General features: G+C 43.4%; 1 protein-coding gene across 2 annotated transcripts in view; it reads right to left on the reverse strand.

The window, feature by feature from the left end:
• The window catches only part of RPTOR (regulatory associated protein of MTOR complex 1), a 166,609-nt gene that overhangs the window by 92,033 nt on the left and 58,334 nt on the right, over nucleotides 1-16,242 (reverse strand). For both annotated transcript variants that reach the window (XM_064467458.1, XM_064467457.1), the window contains exons 6-7: nucleotides 14,134-14,309; nucleotides 5,689-5,748 (exon numbers count right to left, since the gene is read on the reverse strand). In XM_064467458.1, coding sequence (XP_064323528.1) covers nucleotides 5,689-5,748; nucleotides 14,134-14,309 — 236 coding nt within the window. The remainder of the gene's footprint in view (nucleotides 1-5,688; nucleotides 5,749-14,133; nucleotides 14,310-16,242) is intronic.

Consider the following 16,242-nt stretch of genomic DNA (forward strand, 5'->3'; position numbering starts at 1 on the left):
TATTTGAAGAAGTTCTTCTTGTTATCCTTGACATCCCTTGCCAGGTCTAGTTCCAAGTGGGCCTTGGCCTTCCTTGTTTCATCTCTGCATGCCCTGGCAACATTCCTATATTCCCCACAAGCGGCCAGTCTCTTTTTCCACATGCTGTAAACCTCCTTCTTCCATTTGCGTGTTTCTAGAAGCTCTTTGCTCATCCATGCAAGTCTCCTGCCTCCTTTGACTTTTTCCTCACAGGGTTGCACCGACCTTGAGCTTGTAGGAAGCGGTACCTGAATATTGACCAGCTTTCTTGGACCGCCACCTTCTAAAGCCCTAACCCATGGGATTCCTCCAGACAGGTCTTTGAAGAGGTCAAAGTTAGCTCTCCTGAAGTCTAGGGTTGTAATCCTACTTGTCACCCTGCTTCTATCACGCAGGATCCTGAATGGCACTGTCTCATGGTCACTGGAGCCAAGGCTGCGCCCAACCCTCACATCCTTAACTACACCTTTTGTGTTTGTTAGTATAAGGTCCAGCTGCACATCTCACCTCACTGGCTCCTCCACCACCTGTGTCAAAAAGTTGGCCTCAGTGGTCTACAGGAATCTCCTGGATTGCGCACACCTCACCGTGTTGCTTTTCCAGCAAATATCAGGGTGGTTGAAGTCCCACATGAGAACCAGGGCCTGAGATTGTGAGGCTGCTTCCAGCTGTCTGTAGAAGGCCTCATCAACTTCCTCTTCCCCATCAGGTGGCCTATAGCAAATGCCCACAACAGTGTCACCTGTATTTGCGTCCCCCTTGATTTTTACCCATAAGCTGTCAACTTGTTCTTCCTCCACCCCTAGGCAGAGCTCGATACGTTCCAGTGGCTCCCTCACATGAAGAGCAACTCCCCCACCTTGCCTTGCTGGCCCGTCTTTCCTAAAAAGTACACTGCCGTCCATGACAGCATTCCAGTCGTGCGAGCTATCCCACCATGTCTCTGTAATTGCAATCAGATTGGGGCACTGCAACTACATGCAGATCTCTAGTTCCTCCTGTTATTCCCCACGCTGCGTGCATTGGTGTACAGGCATTTCAGAGAGGTAAATGGGCACACAGGTTCCCCTGGAGGGATGCATGAGGATCCACTACAGCCATACACAGCCTTGAGGTAGCTGGTCTTCTGACTTTCACCTCGTGAGGCACCTAAGGCACCTTTGTCACTGCTCTGGGTGGCCCGGCTTATTCCCCCATTGGATGTGATGGCATTAGCATTGCCACTTTGGCCCCTGCCCCCGAGTTAAATCCCACCTCACCAGACATTTGTCCCTGTTTAGCCCTGCTAAAAATAACAGAACTTTTTTCTTTTAATTAAATGCCTTTCTCCATCTAGTTATGAATCTTGCTGATTTCTGCCAAGCCTAAATACCAGCAGGTCTGGCAGTATTTCCTCCCACCAGGTAGGCAACGTATTTCAGAAGGCGCTATTGTATCTTGATGGAAATACAATTTCAGTTTAGCATTTGGCCTCATTTGCTAACCCAGCAATGACAATTCTGTTTATTTAAGCACAGGTAAATTCAGTAACAGTGTTATCATACTTAGACAGTTTTAGCCCTGCTGGCTTTTTCAAACAAACAGTCATTTCCAACGACTTTCCAGACAATAAACTCTCTTCCAAGACTGATTTGCTCACTCAAAAGTTACCAAAAAGCTGCTGTTTGTGTTAAATTTCAAGGGGAGAGTGCTAAAGCAATACTCATTTAACCCCGAACAGTGACTGGGGCAGCCAGGACAAGGGCGCTCACTGCGTTTCCCCATTTACCCAACATGCTCAGCCTGACCTCCTGCTCTTGGTCGCTCTGGTCTGGACCCAGGTCAGGACCCATGCTAACCTAGATCCCTCCAGCCACAACACACAGTGTGTCAGCCTAGCAGAGGAAAATTTACTAAAAGGCACTGGAGGAGCTTATATTTGCTACTGGGATCACATGGGGGAAAAAAATTATGATACCAACTAGCTGCTCTCCTTCACCTGCCCTCCGATTGACCATCCCAAAGGCTAAGTTCTGAGGGCATGCACCAAAGGTATCTGTTATATTACAGTATAATTTCTACATTTTCTCCAATTACATTACGCTTGCTGTGTGTTATCTTGAGATTTTATTTTTCTTACTTCGTCTTTAAATTGGCTCCTACTGAACCATTACTCATAAATAATCCATCAACAGACATTAAAACATTAATAATTTCCAGTCTGAGACATTTTACAATATTTAAAAGTGGGAACAAAATTAATTTTAGTCTCAAATTTGTTATTTCTAGTGATTTTTATAAATGGATTTTGTGCTGGCAAATGACAGCCTAGAGATGGGCTCTCTGCTCTCAACAGCAACAGCGCACGCTGCAGCAAGACGAATTTCTCCCACACTGCTCCTGCCTACGTGACTGAGAGCTGACATTCAGAAAAGGTCCTTTGTCACAAAACCCTGACAGCAAGGGACTAGGCTCCTTTCCAGTTGCGGAAGTGACTTGTGCTACCATATTCATGCGGTCATTTGAAAAGACTGTCTTCTAAGTGGCCCCACCAGAAGCACGAACAGCTCTCTGGTCACTGGGATTTTTGTTGAGAAAATTCCCTCCCTCTGCAAAATGGACCCAGAGAAAAAAATCCCAGGAAAGCCATACACCATTCTTGCCCTCCTGAGAATGTGATTTCAGGAAAGGTAGCCTAATGCAGCAATATAGATTAAAGCATTCTTGTACATCCCTGATTCTTGGCACCTTTGTATTCCCACCCTACACCAAGTGAAACCATTCCTTAGAGTGTTTTCCAAAATTTTTTAAAAGCAGAACAAAGCCCCAGTTCACTTCACTCAGCAGCCACACAACAAGTTGTGCCAGCCCAGACGACAGGATGGCTTGTGACCAAGCAGAAAAGACCAACCAAGGCAGTAGGAATGTGTGACATTGATATTGCCACTGGAGAGTCTTATGAAGTGGCAGCCAGAGGCTCCTGAATTCCTAGCACTCCACCAACATAACTCTCCTTCCTTTTTTCTTTACAGTTTACTGTCTGGCTCCAGCAAAGATCTTTATTTTTAAACTAGGGGTTATTTTGGCTTCGTCTCAGAAGATTTGTAATATAAATGCACATCAGAATACACCACACGTTTATTCATCAAGATGCTGGTTTAGCCTGGATAATTAGATATCTGAGCCCTTCAAAGAAGGTGCAGCCTAATTTAGTCTGAAAGTCTACAGCTTAATTGCAATATAAACTCTTTTCACAGTTTTAAAGACAAGTTAGTTATAAATTGCAATATACATGTAGGAAATCCAGGAAGTATTCTAGGCCTATCTCAAGACTGTAATAAAAAAACCATGTGTTTTCTATAACAGATATATGTAGTAGATAAAGATGATGAGGTTTAAATATTTGATATCCAGAGGACATACTTCTGGCACACTTTCCATGAAGACAGCCTTTAAAGAATGCATGTGTGCCGTGGTATTAACCAACAAGAACCAAGAATGCTGAATAGAATTTCTTTGCCAGTGAGCCATTATTTAAAGAGTATTTAACCCTCAGCAGCACAGCTGATGTTCAGTGAAGCAGATTCTTGAGTTACCTGGCTCAGACCTTCATCAACCCTCGCCTTATGTTCTTTGATTAGATACACTCCTGTAGCAATCTGGTAATTGCAATTAGTATAATATAGTCTTTGTACTGGAACACACTTATCCAGTGGCCTGAGGTGATCTCAGTCCGTGCTGATGATGAGCCCACCGGGTCGGGAAGAACTTCTGCTTACCTTTGCTGTCCAACAGCCAGAGAGATAGCCAAAACAGCATCCCCTTCATTCTGCCCATTTAAATAACAGCCAGGGAACTACACACCTTTCTACCACTGAATAGCTTTTAACTTCAGGACCACCTAACCTTCTCCTGCAAAAAAAGCCCTGTTAGCACACCTCTGAGCATGCAGGCAAAGCAAGGTTAACCCCTGGGCAGATTTCCTTCCTGCTTCTCATCTCCTTAAAACAAAAGAAAAACAAAACCCACCATGCTTTCACAATGGCTTTCACAGAACGAAATATCCAGTGGTTTTCCTAGACTGATGCATCTCTGAAAACTAATCTAACACTTCCCTTGATAGCTGGGGTCCTACCTCTATTAACTTTCTGGTTTACAGCTAAAGTGTTTTTATTTTGGTAATATTAGAGCCTCTGAAATACAGCTTTACAAGAATCATTGCTTAGCTTGCCCAACTGAGATGAGACAGGATAATCAAATTTTCACATATAAAATTAGCATGATTACATACCTACATACTACTGATGAGCCTGACTATTCTAAAATACATATTGTGGAGGAGCTAGCAGCATTGAGAAGAATTTTTAGCTTCATCTGAATGTAAAACATGCAAGTTAACATGGAATGATTTACTAAAGCAAAAACTGAACACGAAATTTTAGCTGATGCAATCTTACCCCCATTGCTTCTGCTATAACAGATAATTTGCTATTGGCAGCATGAGCAATGAGTGATTGCTGCACTTTGTTGCACCATGCAGAGCTTATTAAAAAAAACAAGGAAGTATGACAATGTATTTTTATTAAGAATTCACACTCATTATCCAGATTCCTGTTCTCCTAACCCCTTTCAGGATGCCCTTCAATTCTACAGTTTTCATCTTAGACAAAATATGGTAACTGGACTCTGGACATCCATGTGTCAGAAGAGTTCTAACTAATCTCAACAACAGTATTTCTAGAGTCAAAATTTCTCAGAAATTGAATGAATGATCTTTAATTAATCACTCCCAAACAGTTTATGTGTGTGTATCAAGGTTCCAAGGGCAGGGCATTCAAAAACATCTGCAGGGAGCACAGAACTCCTCCATCTAGTGGCTGCAAGCATCTATTGCCCTGTCTTTAAGAATATCCTCTATTCACAAAAACAAAACAAAACAAAAAAAGCCCCACAAAAATCTTTAACAGCAAAGACTACAGTGGACAATTATTATTTCAAAGCCTACCTTGCTTGTATAAACTCAAGTAGAATCTGAAGAATAGCTGTCTTGGTTAATCAGTTTGCTCAGCTGCCTGAGAACTGAATTATGCTCAAATATTGATGGGATAAAAGGATTATAATATGTTTCAATGGTGTTAAGTCTGAAACATAACAGCACTATCAGACAAAGAATAGTAGGACAGCATAGCGATGAAGTGAAAAAAGAGTATTTTTCGTTAAGTGTTTTTCTGTTCATTCGCTAGTTTCGATAACGTGAGGTATAAGAGCACGTCTCCCCTGCCAGTGCTCCCATGGTCAGAACACACGCCAAAACCAGCCACACACAAGGCTTTTCAGTGCTGGACTTCCAGGAAGGTGGCCACAATCTGTGCCTGCAGTTGCCATTGCTCTGGCTAGTCCAGGATGACAGCACAAGTGGTGAGAGCTACGGGACTCTGAACTCACCCAGCTGACCAAAGCCCCAGCGCAGCCGCAACTCCCCGCTGCGGCGCCACTCCACGAGCAACTGCTCGCTTTTACGGCCACTGTTCATTTCAGCAACACACGGTAAGGCAAGAAATGACAAATCCTGTAGGTACAGGCTCTGTGAAAAGCTTTCCAAAGAAATTTCCTCACAGACAAACAAGAGAAATGCTACAAATAATGGGTAAATTAAGAGCAACAGGAAAAAAAAAAAATTTAGCTTACTTCTCTATTAAATCCAGTGTGACTCCTGGCACCAGTCTGACACTCTTCTGCATACAGAACCTGTGGAGAAGAGAATAAAAATAAAACATATTAATTGAATATTTAATGACAAGGTTCTGTGGAAAGAATATGGAAGAAGGTTTCTTTATTACAGTGCTTCTGCTTTTAAAATGGTGTTTGGGTAGAAAACTTTGCCACAGCATAATAAGAATCAAACAAGGCCCTCAATATTTGTCACACTCATGATTATGCGGCGATTTCCATCGTCAGGTGTCAAAACTGGGGTATTGTAACTGTCATGGTGACAAGTTTTCCAACACATAGCGGGGGGGGGGAAAGGGCTCACAGTCATCCAGCACGGTCTCTCGGGAGGAGAAAGACGACACGAGAGCCGAGGAGGTTTATGCTTCCGGAATAATGATTAGCGTTGGCTGGGTTTCCCTGAAGAGATTTGGCACTGCAGGCAAGAAAGTGAGAAAAGGAGGGAAGGCGAGGGATGTGTCAAGTTCAAACACCTCAGTTATTTAATTAAAAAAAATGCTGACTCCATTTCCTCAGCATTACAAATACCACTACTTCAGGAACAGCAGCCCTGGAAAACGCAAAGTCCTGTTAGCACTACCACTCACTGTGCCTAGAAAATCCCAGAGTCACTAAATCCAAATGAGTGTGGGAAGACAGCACGACTGCCGGCCCATTTCAGATTGCTTAACTCCCTCCTCCAAAACTCTCAGGGATATGCTTTGTGCCCAGAGGGCAGAAGTGGGAACCAATAGATCTGGGAAGAAAAACCAGCATATTCAACTTGAGAAATGACTTCTTTAGTGATGTCACTACCTTCCCAGCCTATTTTCTCAGTATTTCAGAAATCCATTCTCTGTTGTTTAATGAAGAGTTTATCCATCAGTGGAATGTAAGTTGATATTGAACCCCTACACCTCACTCCGTGCAGGTACAGAAAGCTCGGTGCGCAGTGAGGGTCCAGGAGGGCTCGGCTGCCCAGAAAACCCACCTCCCGCATCCAGCAGCAGCTGCGGTTGCTGCAGCAGGAGTCCCTCCTTTCACCAGAGCCACAACATCCACATCCCAAAAGCTCATCCCCAGGTAAAGGGGAGAACAATTAGTTCTTTAAAGAGAAGATGTGCAGAGCATATTTCTGAAATCTTGAGGACTCTCCAGTTTCCTTGTGGCATCCCCTGCCTGCAGGACAGTAAGGGATACTGCCAAGCACAGGGATGGGCTCTGAAAAGCTACGTGGTCTCCAGGCTGCTATGATAAAAAAAAAATCATAGAGCTATTTATGAACACTACAGTGGGATCCCTATACAATTTGCTAAAATATAAAAATCTTACAACAGTGCTTCACAGAACCACTCAGGGAAATACCCCTCTCAAACAAAAACCGCAGGCAGAATTCAGCACAGCAGAATTAGGTCACTGGAATTAGGCTGGAGCCTCCCTAAAGACTGGGGATGCCAAAAGACTTTCTAACTTCTCTGCTCAATGCCACTGCACACCAACATATCTGAAAGAGCACCATAACAGCACCAGCACAACTTTATACTGTTACACGTTTGCTTTCTATAAAGAAAAGAGAGACCTGCCTATCACCGTGTCACGCAATATTTTGTATTTACTTTGGAAGCCTCTCATCCAAGCCGTGATTTGACCTAACCTCACTCACTTAGCAATATTTTACAGGCTCACAGATTAATAGGACAGTGCTGCACACAGTGTAAAAAATGGACGAGCATCCTAACCCCACTCAGCACAGCCAGCCTCCTCCAGGCCAGGCGGCAACAGTCTGAGAATTGATGAGCAGGCCTGGCAGCAGAGTGCATTTGCCACAGGGCAAACAAATCCATTAGCCTCTTTTTTGCAAGGATTTCTCCTAAGCACAAGGCTTTTGATTACAGCTTGTTGGATTAGAAGCAGAAAGCTTGCCCCATGCATGCACATATTGAGGACACACAACAGGAGAAATGCCACTGTGCCAAGCCCTCCCTGCAACTCCTACAACAGCAGGGTAGGCACGTCTGTGAGGGTCAACTATAAATGGCTGTTTTCACATCTAAATACGTTCAGCAGCTCTCATTCAGCACTTCCTTAGGGAGCTGCTAGTATTGCCCTGTGGGCAACATGTAAATAAGCTTCAATTTCTGTGATTTCATTTGAGCTCATGGCTCCACAAAGATGACAAAAGAAAACCGGATTACATTTGACTAGTGAAAAAGCACCCGTTCTACCCTGACCATGGATCTGTTTGCAGCAGCGCTTTCTGCCCTTGTATATACCGGGAATATTACAATATTTCTTTTATAAAGAAACCACCATTGTCCGGAATATTTTGAAAGAGATTAGTTCATTAACATCCCATTTAACCAGTAGCAGACTATCCGCATTTCCTAACAACCACTGATTGCCAAGAAAATGTACTCATAAACATGTTCCTCATCCTGTATCTGCAACCCTCCTTCATCACTCCAATGCTCCAAACATGATGTCTCAATTGATGGTTGGTGTTCTCAGGACTTCTTCAAATACATCAATCATAAAAGAAAGACTGGGGAAACCGTGGGCTCACTGCTGAACAAGGTGGGTGCCCCGGTGAGGCAGGACACAGAGAAGGCAGAGTTACTGAGTGTTGCCTTTGCTCAGTCTTTAGTGCTAAGGCTGGCCCTCGGGCACCCCAGCCCCCAGAGGAGAGAAGAGGAACACTTGCCCTTGGTTGAGGAGGATTGAGCTGGAGATCATTTAAGCAAACTGGATCCTCACTAATCCATAGTCCCCGACAGGATACACCCCTGACTTCAGCAAGGCTTTTGACATTGTCTCCCAATAACATCCTCACAGGTGAGGTCAGGAGCCATGGGTCAGACAAGAGGACTGTGAGGTGGACTGAGACCTGGCTGAACGGCAGAGCTCAGAGGGTCACGGATCAACGGGGCAGAGTCCGGCTGGAGGCCTGTGCCTAGCGGTGCTCCCCAGGGGGCTGTGCTGGGGCCAGTCCTGCTCAACGCATCCATCAGCGGCCTGGGCGAAGGGACAGAGCGTCCCCTCAGCGAGTTCGCTGACGGCACCAAGCTGGGAGGGGTGGCTGACACAGCAGGGGCTGTGCTGGCACCCAGCGAGGGCTGGGCAGGCTGGAGAGCTGGGCCCGGGGGAGCCTCGGGGAATTCAGCAGGAGCCAGTGCCAGGCCCTGCCCCTGGGGAGGAACAACCAACCCCCCGCACCAGCACAGGCTGGGGGGGCCCTGCTGGAGAGCGGCTCTGCTGAGAGGCCCTGGGGGTGCTGGGGGGCAGCGAGGCGACCCTGAGCCAGCACCGGGCCCTTGGGGCCAAGGGGGCCAGCGGTGCCCTGGGGTGCATGGAAAGGAGCATGGCCAGCAGGGCGAGGGGGGTTCTCCTCCCCCTCTGCTCTGCCCCAGTGAGGCCACATCTGGGGTGCTGCATCCAGTTCTGGGCCCCCTAGTTCAAGACAGACAGGGGACTGCTGGAGAGTCCAGTGAGAGCTTCCAAGCTGATCAGGGGACTGGAGCATCTCTCTTCTGAAGAAAGGCTGAGAGACCTGGGTTTGTTCAGCCTGGAGAAGAGAAGACTGAGGGGGGATCTCATCAGTGCTTGTAAATATCTGAAGGGTGGGTGCCTTGAGGACGGGGCCAGACTTTTCTCAGTGGTGCCCAACGACAGGCCAAGGGGTGATGGGCACAAGCTGGAACACAGGCACTTGCACCTGAATATGAGGAAAGACTTCTTTATTTTGAGGGTGCCAGAGCAGGGGCACAGGGTGCCAGAGCAGGGGCACAGGGTGCCCAGAGAGGCTGTGGGGTCCCTTCCCTGGAGACATTCACCCCCCGCCTGGACGCGGCCCTGTGCCCCTGCTCTGGGGGTGCCTGCTCCAGCAGGGGTGGGACGGGATGAGTCCAGAGGGACCTTCCAACCCCTGCCATTCTGTGATCACCACAAACATCAGATGAAATACATTAGAGGTGCATGTAAAAATATCGATAAATGATAGGCAATAAAGAAGAAAACAAGTAATACCCATAACAATTCTCCACTAGGTTCTGCTCTGATATCACAGGAATATTTTGAAACCCAGTTTAGTTTCTGTAAATAAATTTGGGACAGAAGATTGGCTCAGTTAAACCCACAAAATCTCAAGCAGAAATGCAAAATAAACACATTAGGAAAAAAAAGGCACACTTAAAACATTTAAATTGACCCACAGCTGTCACAGGTCAAGCTCTTTCTTCCACGCACTTAAAAGCTCCTATTTTTGGCTTCTATTGTACAAACTACATATCTGAAATTCCTGAGTCTGAGCAGTTCCCAAACTTTGTTTCTTTTAGGTTTGGAGGTTTTCCAGCACTTCTCAGGAGCCCTGTTACTCTTATGAGTGGGACTTCAGGGTTCAAAACCATAGGGTCCTTAAGACAATTTATACAAAGAGAACCTTCTCCCTGATATGTAAAATTGTGAAAATATAATTGCAGTTTATGTCTTAAGGGATTGATGATAATATAAGCGTATCAGTCACAATTAGTAATCCACACTGCTCATCTCTAAGCTTGCCTCAAATACAGTTATATATAGTTACAACATATATTTGGAATACATCAGCTCACAACAGTCACTATACATGAAGATAATCAGTACCAAGTTAGCCAGAATTCATACACTGGATTCCTGGAACTGTCAGACTGTCATTAAGAGCTTCATGCACCACATTCAGAAGGGCACAACTGACCTGTGTTTCTCTTAACACCATCAATTTTTCCTTCCCTGAAATTAGACTGAAGTGGATGCAGCTGCAATTCCATTTGATAAGTGATTTTGTCTATCAGTTGTTTACTTAAAATACAGAGCACAAAATGGGATGTATAGAAACTTATTCATCAAAATTTTATTTGCCCATAAATTCAGTATAGGAAACCTCATTAGCCTGCCAGTCCAGAACTGAAAAATTTTATATTTTAAAAGCAATTCTGCAGGGTCCTGGATCAGCTTTAGTAAAAAGGCTAGACTAAAGAGAAGTTTTAATGACAAAAGGTTTACATATTTATTTTCAGTTAACTGTCTGCTTTAGGACACCAACACACAGTTTGCATCAAACAGCTGGAATACAGGAGGAGGGTCTTGCTTTGCATGTATTATGTTTAACAGCAGTGAATAACAATGCTCCACAAGCACACACTCATTATTTACAGGACTTCATGGGTAAAAACACAACCACAATAATGCCAATCAATAGGGGATATAAAAGGAGTGTAATCTTAATTAGAGAACAGAGGAGAAATTCTTTTTGTGTGCAGTAAGCAACACACACAATCATTGGATTAGTTGTAGTAGTAGGAAATGCTTTACTGTCCAGGCTTTTGCATGGCATCTCCCAGCATCAACCCCAAGAACAGCCAAGGTTAATAGCTTTAAATCCTTCCCGAGCTGCATTTTTACAAATGCATTTTCTGTCAAACACAAACGAGACACAAGTCTGAGAATCTCTCATGCTTATGCCAGGTGTAGCTCTGCTTGAGAACCTGCCCTGATCACCCCCTCAGTCACATTCCCATGGAGATGAAGTAACAGAAAGTTCCTGAACAGATGATATTAAAAAAAAATCATTTCACAGTATATATATAAACTGTGCATTAAACACTGTTGTGTAAGAAGTTTAAATGTTTGGAGGGGAATTCCAAAACAAAACAAAAACAAAACACCAAACCGAAAAAAACACCTCTTACAGAGCCTCAGCATTTCCACTTTAAGTATGACACAAACAGTGAAGTACGGTTCTGATAATTGCAAGGGAAGGAGAACCCTGACTCCCAATGCCAATAGCTTTCACTTCACTCCTGAAGCTTCAATTTGCTAGAAACCAGGTAATCTTCAACAGGCAAAGCATATGCTAGGGATTCCCACAAAGATTTTATGAATTAGCGAAAACAACAAAAATGAAGTGGTGTCACTGTGTCTGCACAGTACTGGTTTAACACATGTGCACAATAACAAGTTATTCAGAGTAACTGCAAGCCTCAGTGTACTCATCCTGAAAAGCAATTTTTCCCCCACTCTTCTCTCCACAGTAACATGGTGTTTTGATGAAAACATTCTCCCTTGAACTTGAACTCAAACTCTCATTTGGTGGACTTGGCAGTATTAAGTTTACACTTGGTCTTGATGATCTTAAAGGTCTTTTCCAACCTAAATGATTCTATGATTTGCCAAATCCTGTGTCATTTTATTTATTGGTTGTGGACTCCATTCAACAAGTAATTTTTTTTTTTAAAAAAAAAAGCATAATTTGTATTTACCAAGTTGCATTCATTGTCATCTGCTGCCAGCCTTGAGCTAATCAGGTGGAATGTTCAGACAAATTTCAAAGTCTTTCTCAATAGTGCAAACCAGCAGAAATCTAAACTTCTTCGCATTTGGATAGCAGTGGTCCGATAGCAGCCGTATGATAAAAGTAGTTCGCTGCAATCCTATTTTCCTGGTTGTAAACCACAGTATTTCTCAGAGTTCCCCTAAAGGAATTTTGCCACATAATGACTTTCTTGAGCTTTTAATGAGAAGGATTTATGCAGGCAGCTTGAGAATTTTCGCATGGCAGGCAGAGTTCAGAGCTAGCCTATCACCACCACGTCAGCATCAGGAAGAGCAAGCTCTGTGTCCGAGCAGTCACTTCACCAATGAAGAGCTGTCACAGTAACAGCTATGTTGGAAGTTAACCTCCTCTCTCCTTTCACCTGTCCCAGAAGGGAAGCACATCATTCTCTCGGGATTAGACGAGAATAAATGTCTCTGCTAATCAGCAGGCTCGATCCTGTTGCATATCTGCAAGTGCTCACTTGTGAGTTTTGATGAGCGGTTAGTACAGCAACCAGGCTGGTGTCTTAGAAAACCAACATAAAGTTTTGTCTTTACAATAGAAGAAGGAAAAAGTAAGATGAAAAGGATTTAAAGCTATGAGAGGAGCACACACCCACCTAACTTATTTAGAGGTTCACCATTCCTTGCCTGAAACTCTAGGCTAATCTCCCATTAATTCAGACTCCTCATCAGTGATGCCTGGGTCAGAAAAATCATCATCTTACCCTCTCAAAACCCTTCCCATGAACATATTCATAGAATCATAGAATCATTAAGGCTGGAAAAGACCTCTAGGATCATCAAGTCCAACCACCACCCCAACACCCCCAGGCCTCCTAAACCATGCCCTAAAGTGCCACGTCTACATGTTTTTTGAACACCCCCAGGGACAGTGACTCCCCCACCTCTCTGGGCAGCCTGTGCCAGGGCCTGACCACTCTTGCAGTAAAGACATTTCTCCTAATACCCAATCGAAACCTCCCCTTAGGCAGGGGAGGTGACATTCCTAATGTCACTGAAGCTCTTTGCCCTCCTTCTCAAAATTATTCAAGACTTCTGCCAGTGTTTACAAGCTGTGACTCTCTTCTGTGAGAAAATACCCTTTGAGCTCAGGAAATCAAAAACGGGACAAGAAATTAAATAAGTCTTGTGCTACTCCTGACATAAGCAAAAGGTATTAGTTAAAGGCACTATGTATCTAAACCAGAAGCTGGTCAAATTAACTCACTTAGAATTCTCAGAGTCTTTCTTGACTTTCATGAGAAACTAATTTATTACAAGTATCTCCAAATGACAGCTAATAACTCTTGAAGCTGTGGCCACTCAGTTGCTTACCACTGTCTGCAATGTCCAAAGACTTCTGCCTGTTTTAACCTAGTCTAGTAAATGACCTAAAGTTTTTCATTCTGGGCTACATAGAGCCTTGAGAGGATCAAGTGAGATGTGCCGATAGGAATGAATCGGCAGAGCTATGTAGTGGGATGCACTTGCTGATTCCTCACACCATGTCCTCAGCCGGCACCACAATTGTTCGTGATCCTCTCTGTTGTTGGGTAAAAATACTGCTCTTTGAAAGCTCCTACTATCTGTAGCAGCCTTTTATATCTTTCTGCCTAATTAACTTGGTACATCATTCCATAACGTCTTTCTTTGGTTTATCGCTCAATTTCTTTCACTACAGCTTTATTTACTGCTAATGTATTATTTACAGCAGCTGCAATATTTGGAATATGATTTGTACAAAGGACAATTTACAAAAAGTTGTATTGCACTATGTACTATTTCTGCTCTCTGAAGAGGCAGATATTTAATTCCCAGAACAGCAAATCCCTTAATCTGAGTAAACCTAGATATTGAGCTGGAATCTAAAACATAGTAAGTAGAAGCTAATATTTTCACCTTTCTAGTTCTGATTAATAAAACGCTGTCCCAAATGCATAGTTCAAATCCTGTAATTCAATATTGCAGAGAAAGTTTAGGTTAGATGAAGCATTTGGATTAACAAATCTATCATTTCAACAGACAAGATACGCAAATTACACACTTGCCTTCAATAACGGGGGAGACACTCACCATCTCAGAGCAATTTTGATCGGCGTAGTAAGGCATGATGTGAAAAGATCAGCTGGCAGATCAGGGATCATGGGTAGCAATTCATTGGCTTCACATGCTGCCAGCTGAATGCAGTTCTTCATTGAGGGAGGCAAAGGCATTTGAGCAAGTGGATGGTTTGGGTTAATTGCAGCTACCTGGAGGGATCAAGGAAATGACTCAGGCAGTGAATTCAGTGAAGTTAAATTTCTATAACAATTTGAAAATAACCAAGGAAGAAGCTGTCTCTGGATTCACAGAAATTTATGGCTATGGTAGCACCAGCCACAGTTTTAACTGGCATAAAATTAACAGGTTTTAAGTATATTTACCATAACAATACCACACACCAAAAACAGCAACTTGCAACAGACTGCGCTGTGATCAACACTTCAATGTCTTCAGTTCACATCTGCCAGCTTGGAATCAAGGACTGTAGAAGCAAGTTGGCTTAATTATTCTTTCTTTTACATTTAAGCAAAAACCATCCTTCCTGTGGCTCATAACCATTCACCACAGATGGCAGAATAGCTTCAAACGGAAAAATGCAATTCATTTGGCTGTACTAGGCAGCATTTTCTGCCACGGAGCATAAAGATGACTCTTGTTGGTAAGCTAAAAGAATACTGAACGCCCTGTGTTTCTCCCCATTCATCTTTCTACTTCATTAGAGCAAAAAGGTCAAGCTGGGAAAAGGAAGAGAGAAAATTGCCTTATGTAAGTAGAGAGGCTATCTGCCCCCCCAAAAAAGCAAACCCCAAAAGAAAAAACACCCAATGGAAAGAAACATGCACTGCAAATATTCATCTATCAGCAGATGTAAGTTTTAATCAGTGCTTTAGTAAAAGGGTTCCAGGTCCTTATACATATTCCTGGTAATTTCTGCTATAAGCAGTGAATGTTACACTGAAAAATAAGATGTAAGGTTTTTACATCTCAAGATCTAGAACGATGCTAACAAGACATTGTTTTCCAAGACTCAATTAGTTTATATTTAATTGGGCAAAATCACTTGTTTAAAATACTAAGACAGACACATGTCAGTGCAGATTTCATGCTAGCCAGGGACCGATGGAATGCATTGGTCCAATGGCATTTGTGCAGCTGCAGGCAAGGAACAGCATTTATGCAAAGCTGGTTAGCTTTTCACTCTGCATGCTGTAGCTCAGTTTTCAAAAGGCAAGAAAGAATGGGAAACAGAGCTCTTAAATGGGCATATTCAGTGCTTGTTTTAAAATCAGGGTCAAGTCTGCTGTGAAAAGAGTTGAGTTTCTGGAATTCTGACCTGCACTATAGCAATGAATTAATCTGTCCAAACATCAGCCTATAATACACCAACATTCCCGTTTTTCAAACCCACAGTTTTCCTATTTAAAATTTTTATTAAGAGGATGATTTTTGAGACTAATAATTCACAGCATGAAAAACACAGATGATCTTTCCAGTGGCTTTCTGAAAAAGGTAAACAAACTAATCACTTCAGCCACCCAAAATTTTGATCTATGATACTCAAAGGTTCTAAAAGGAATAGGTCAAAGAAATGTAACCTATGCAGTGCCTTCATTGCCCTTTCATGTATTAGTTAGAAAGCAAAGACCTGTCAAAGTGACCTATATGCTGTGTTATCAAAGGTAACAGAAGTAAATACTTTCAAAGACCAACACTTCAGCCAGGTTTGGGGTTTTGGGGTTTTTTTGCCAACTGAATAAGGCTGACTCAAACTCATTCTTCAGCGTCTTTATATGCAAAATATTCTGTCTGAAGAGGAAATCCGTTTGGTGGCTCAGGAGGGCTGATGGGGAACAGGATATTTGTGTTACAAACCCAGAGCCTGGCACTACCATACACCTCTTGTCTAGCAGAACAACCTGACAAGGTGTGGAGAGGTTTCGGATGCCATTTCACAAATTCTGCAACCTAGTAAGTTGTTTTTTGTTTGTTGTTTTTTTTTCCCCCCCATTCTAATCCCAGAGGCAGGAGTGACAGTTTGACTTTCTCAGGTTGTCCAAATTAGCTAAGACCTGTCCTTGCTCTCAGTTGAGCTGTGCTGCTTTTAGCAAAGATTCATGCTGTACCTTGGGTGGAAATGAA

Source organism: Phalacrocorax carbo, chromosome 16, assembly GCF_963921805.1.
Source record: "Phalacrocorax carbo chromosome 16, bPhaCar2.1, whole genome shotgun sequence".
NCBI lineage: Eukaryota > Metazoa > Chordata > Aves > Suliformes > Phalacrocoracidae > Phalacrocorax > Phalacrocorax carbo.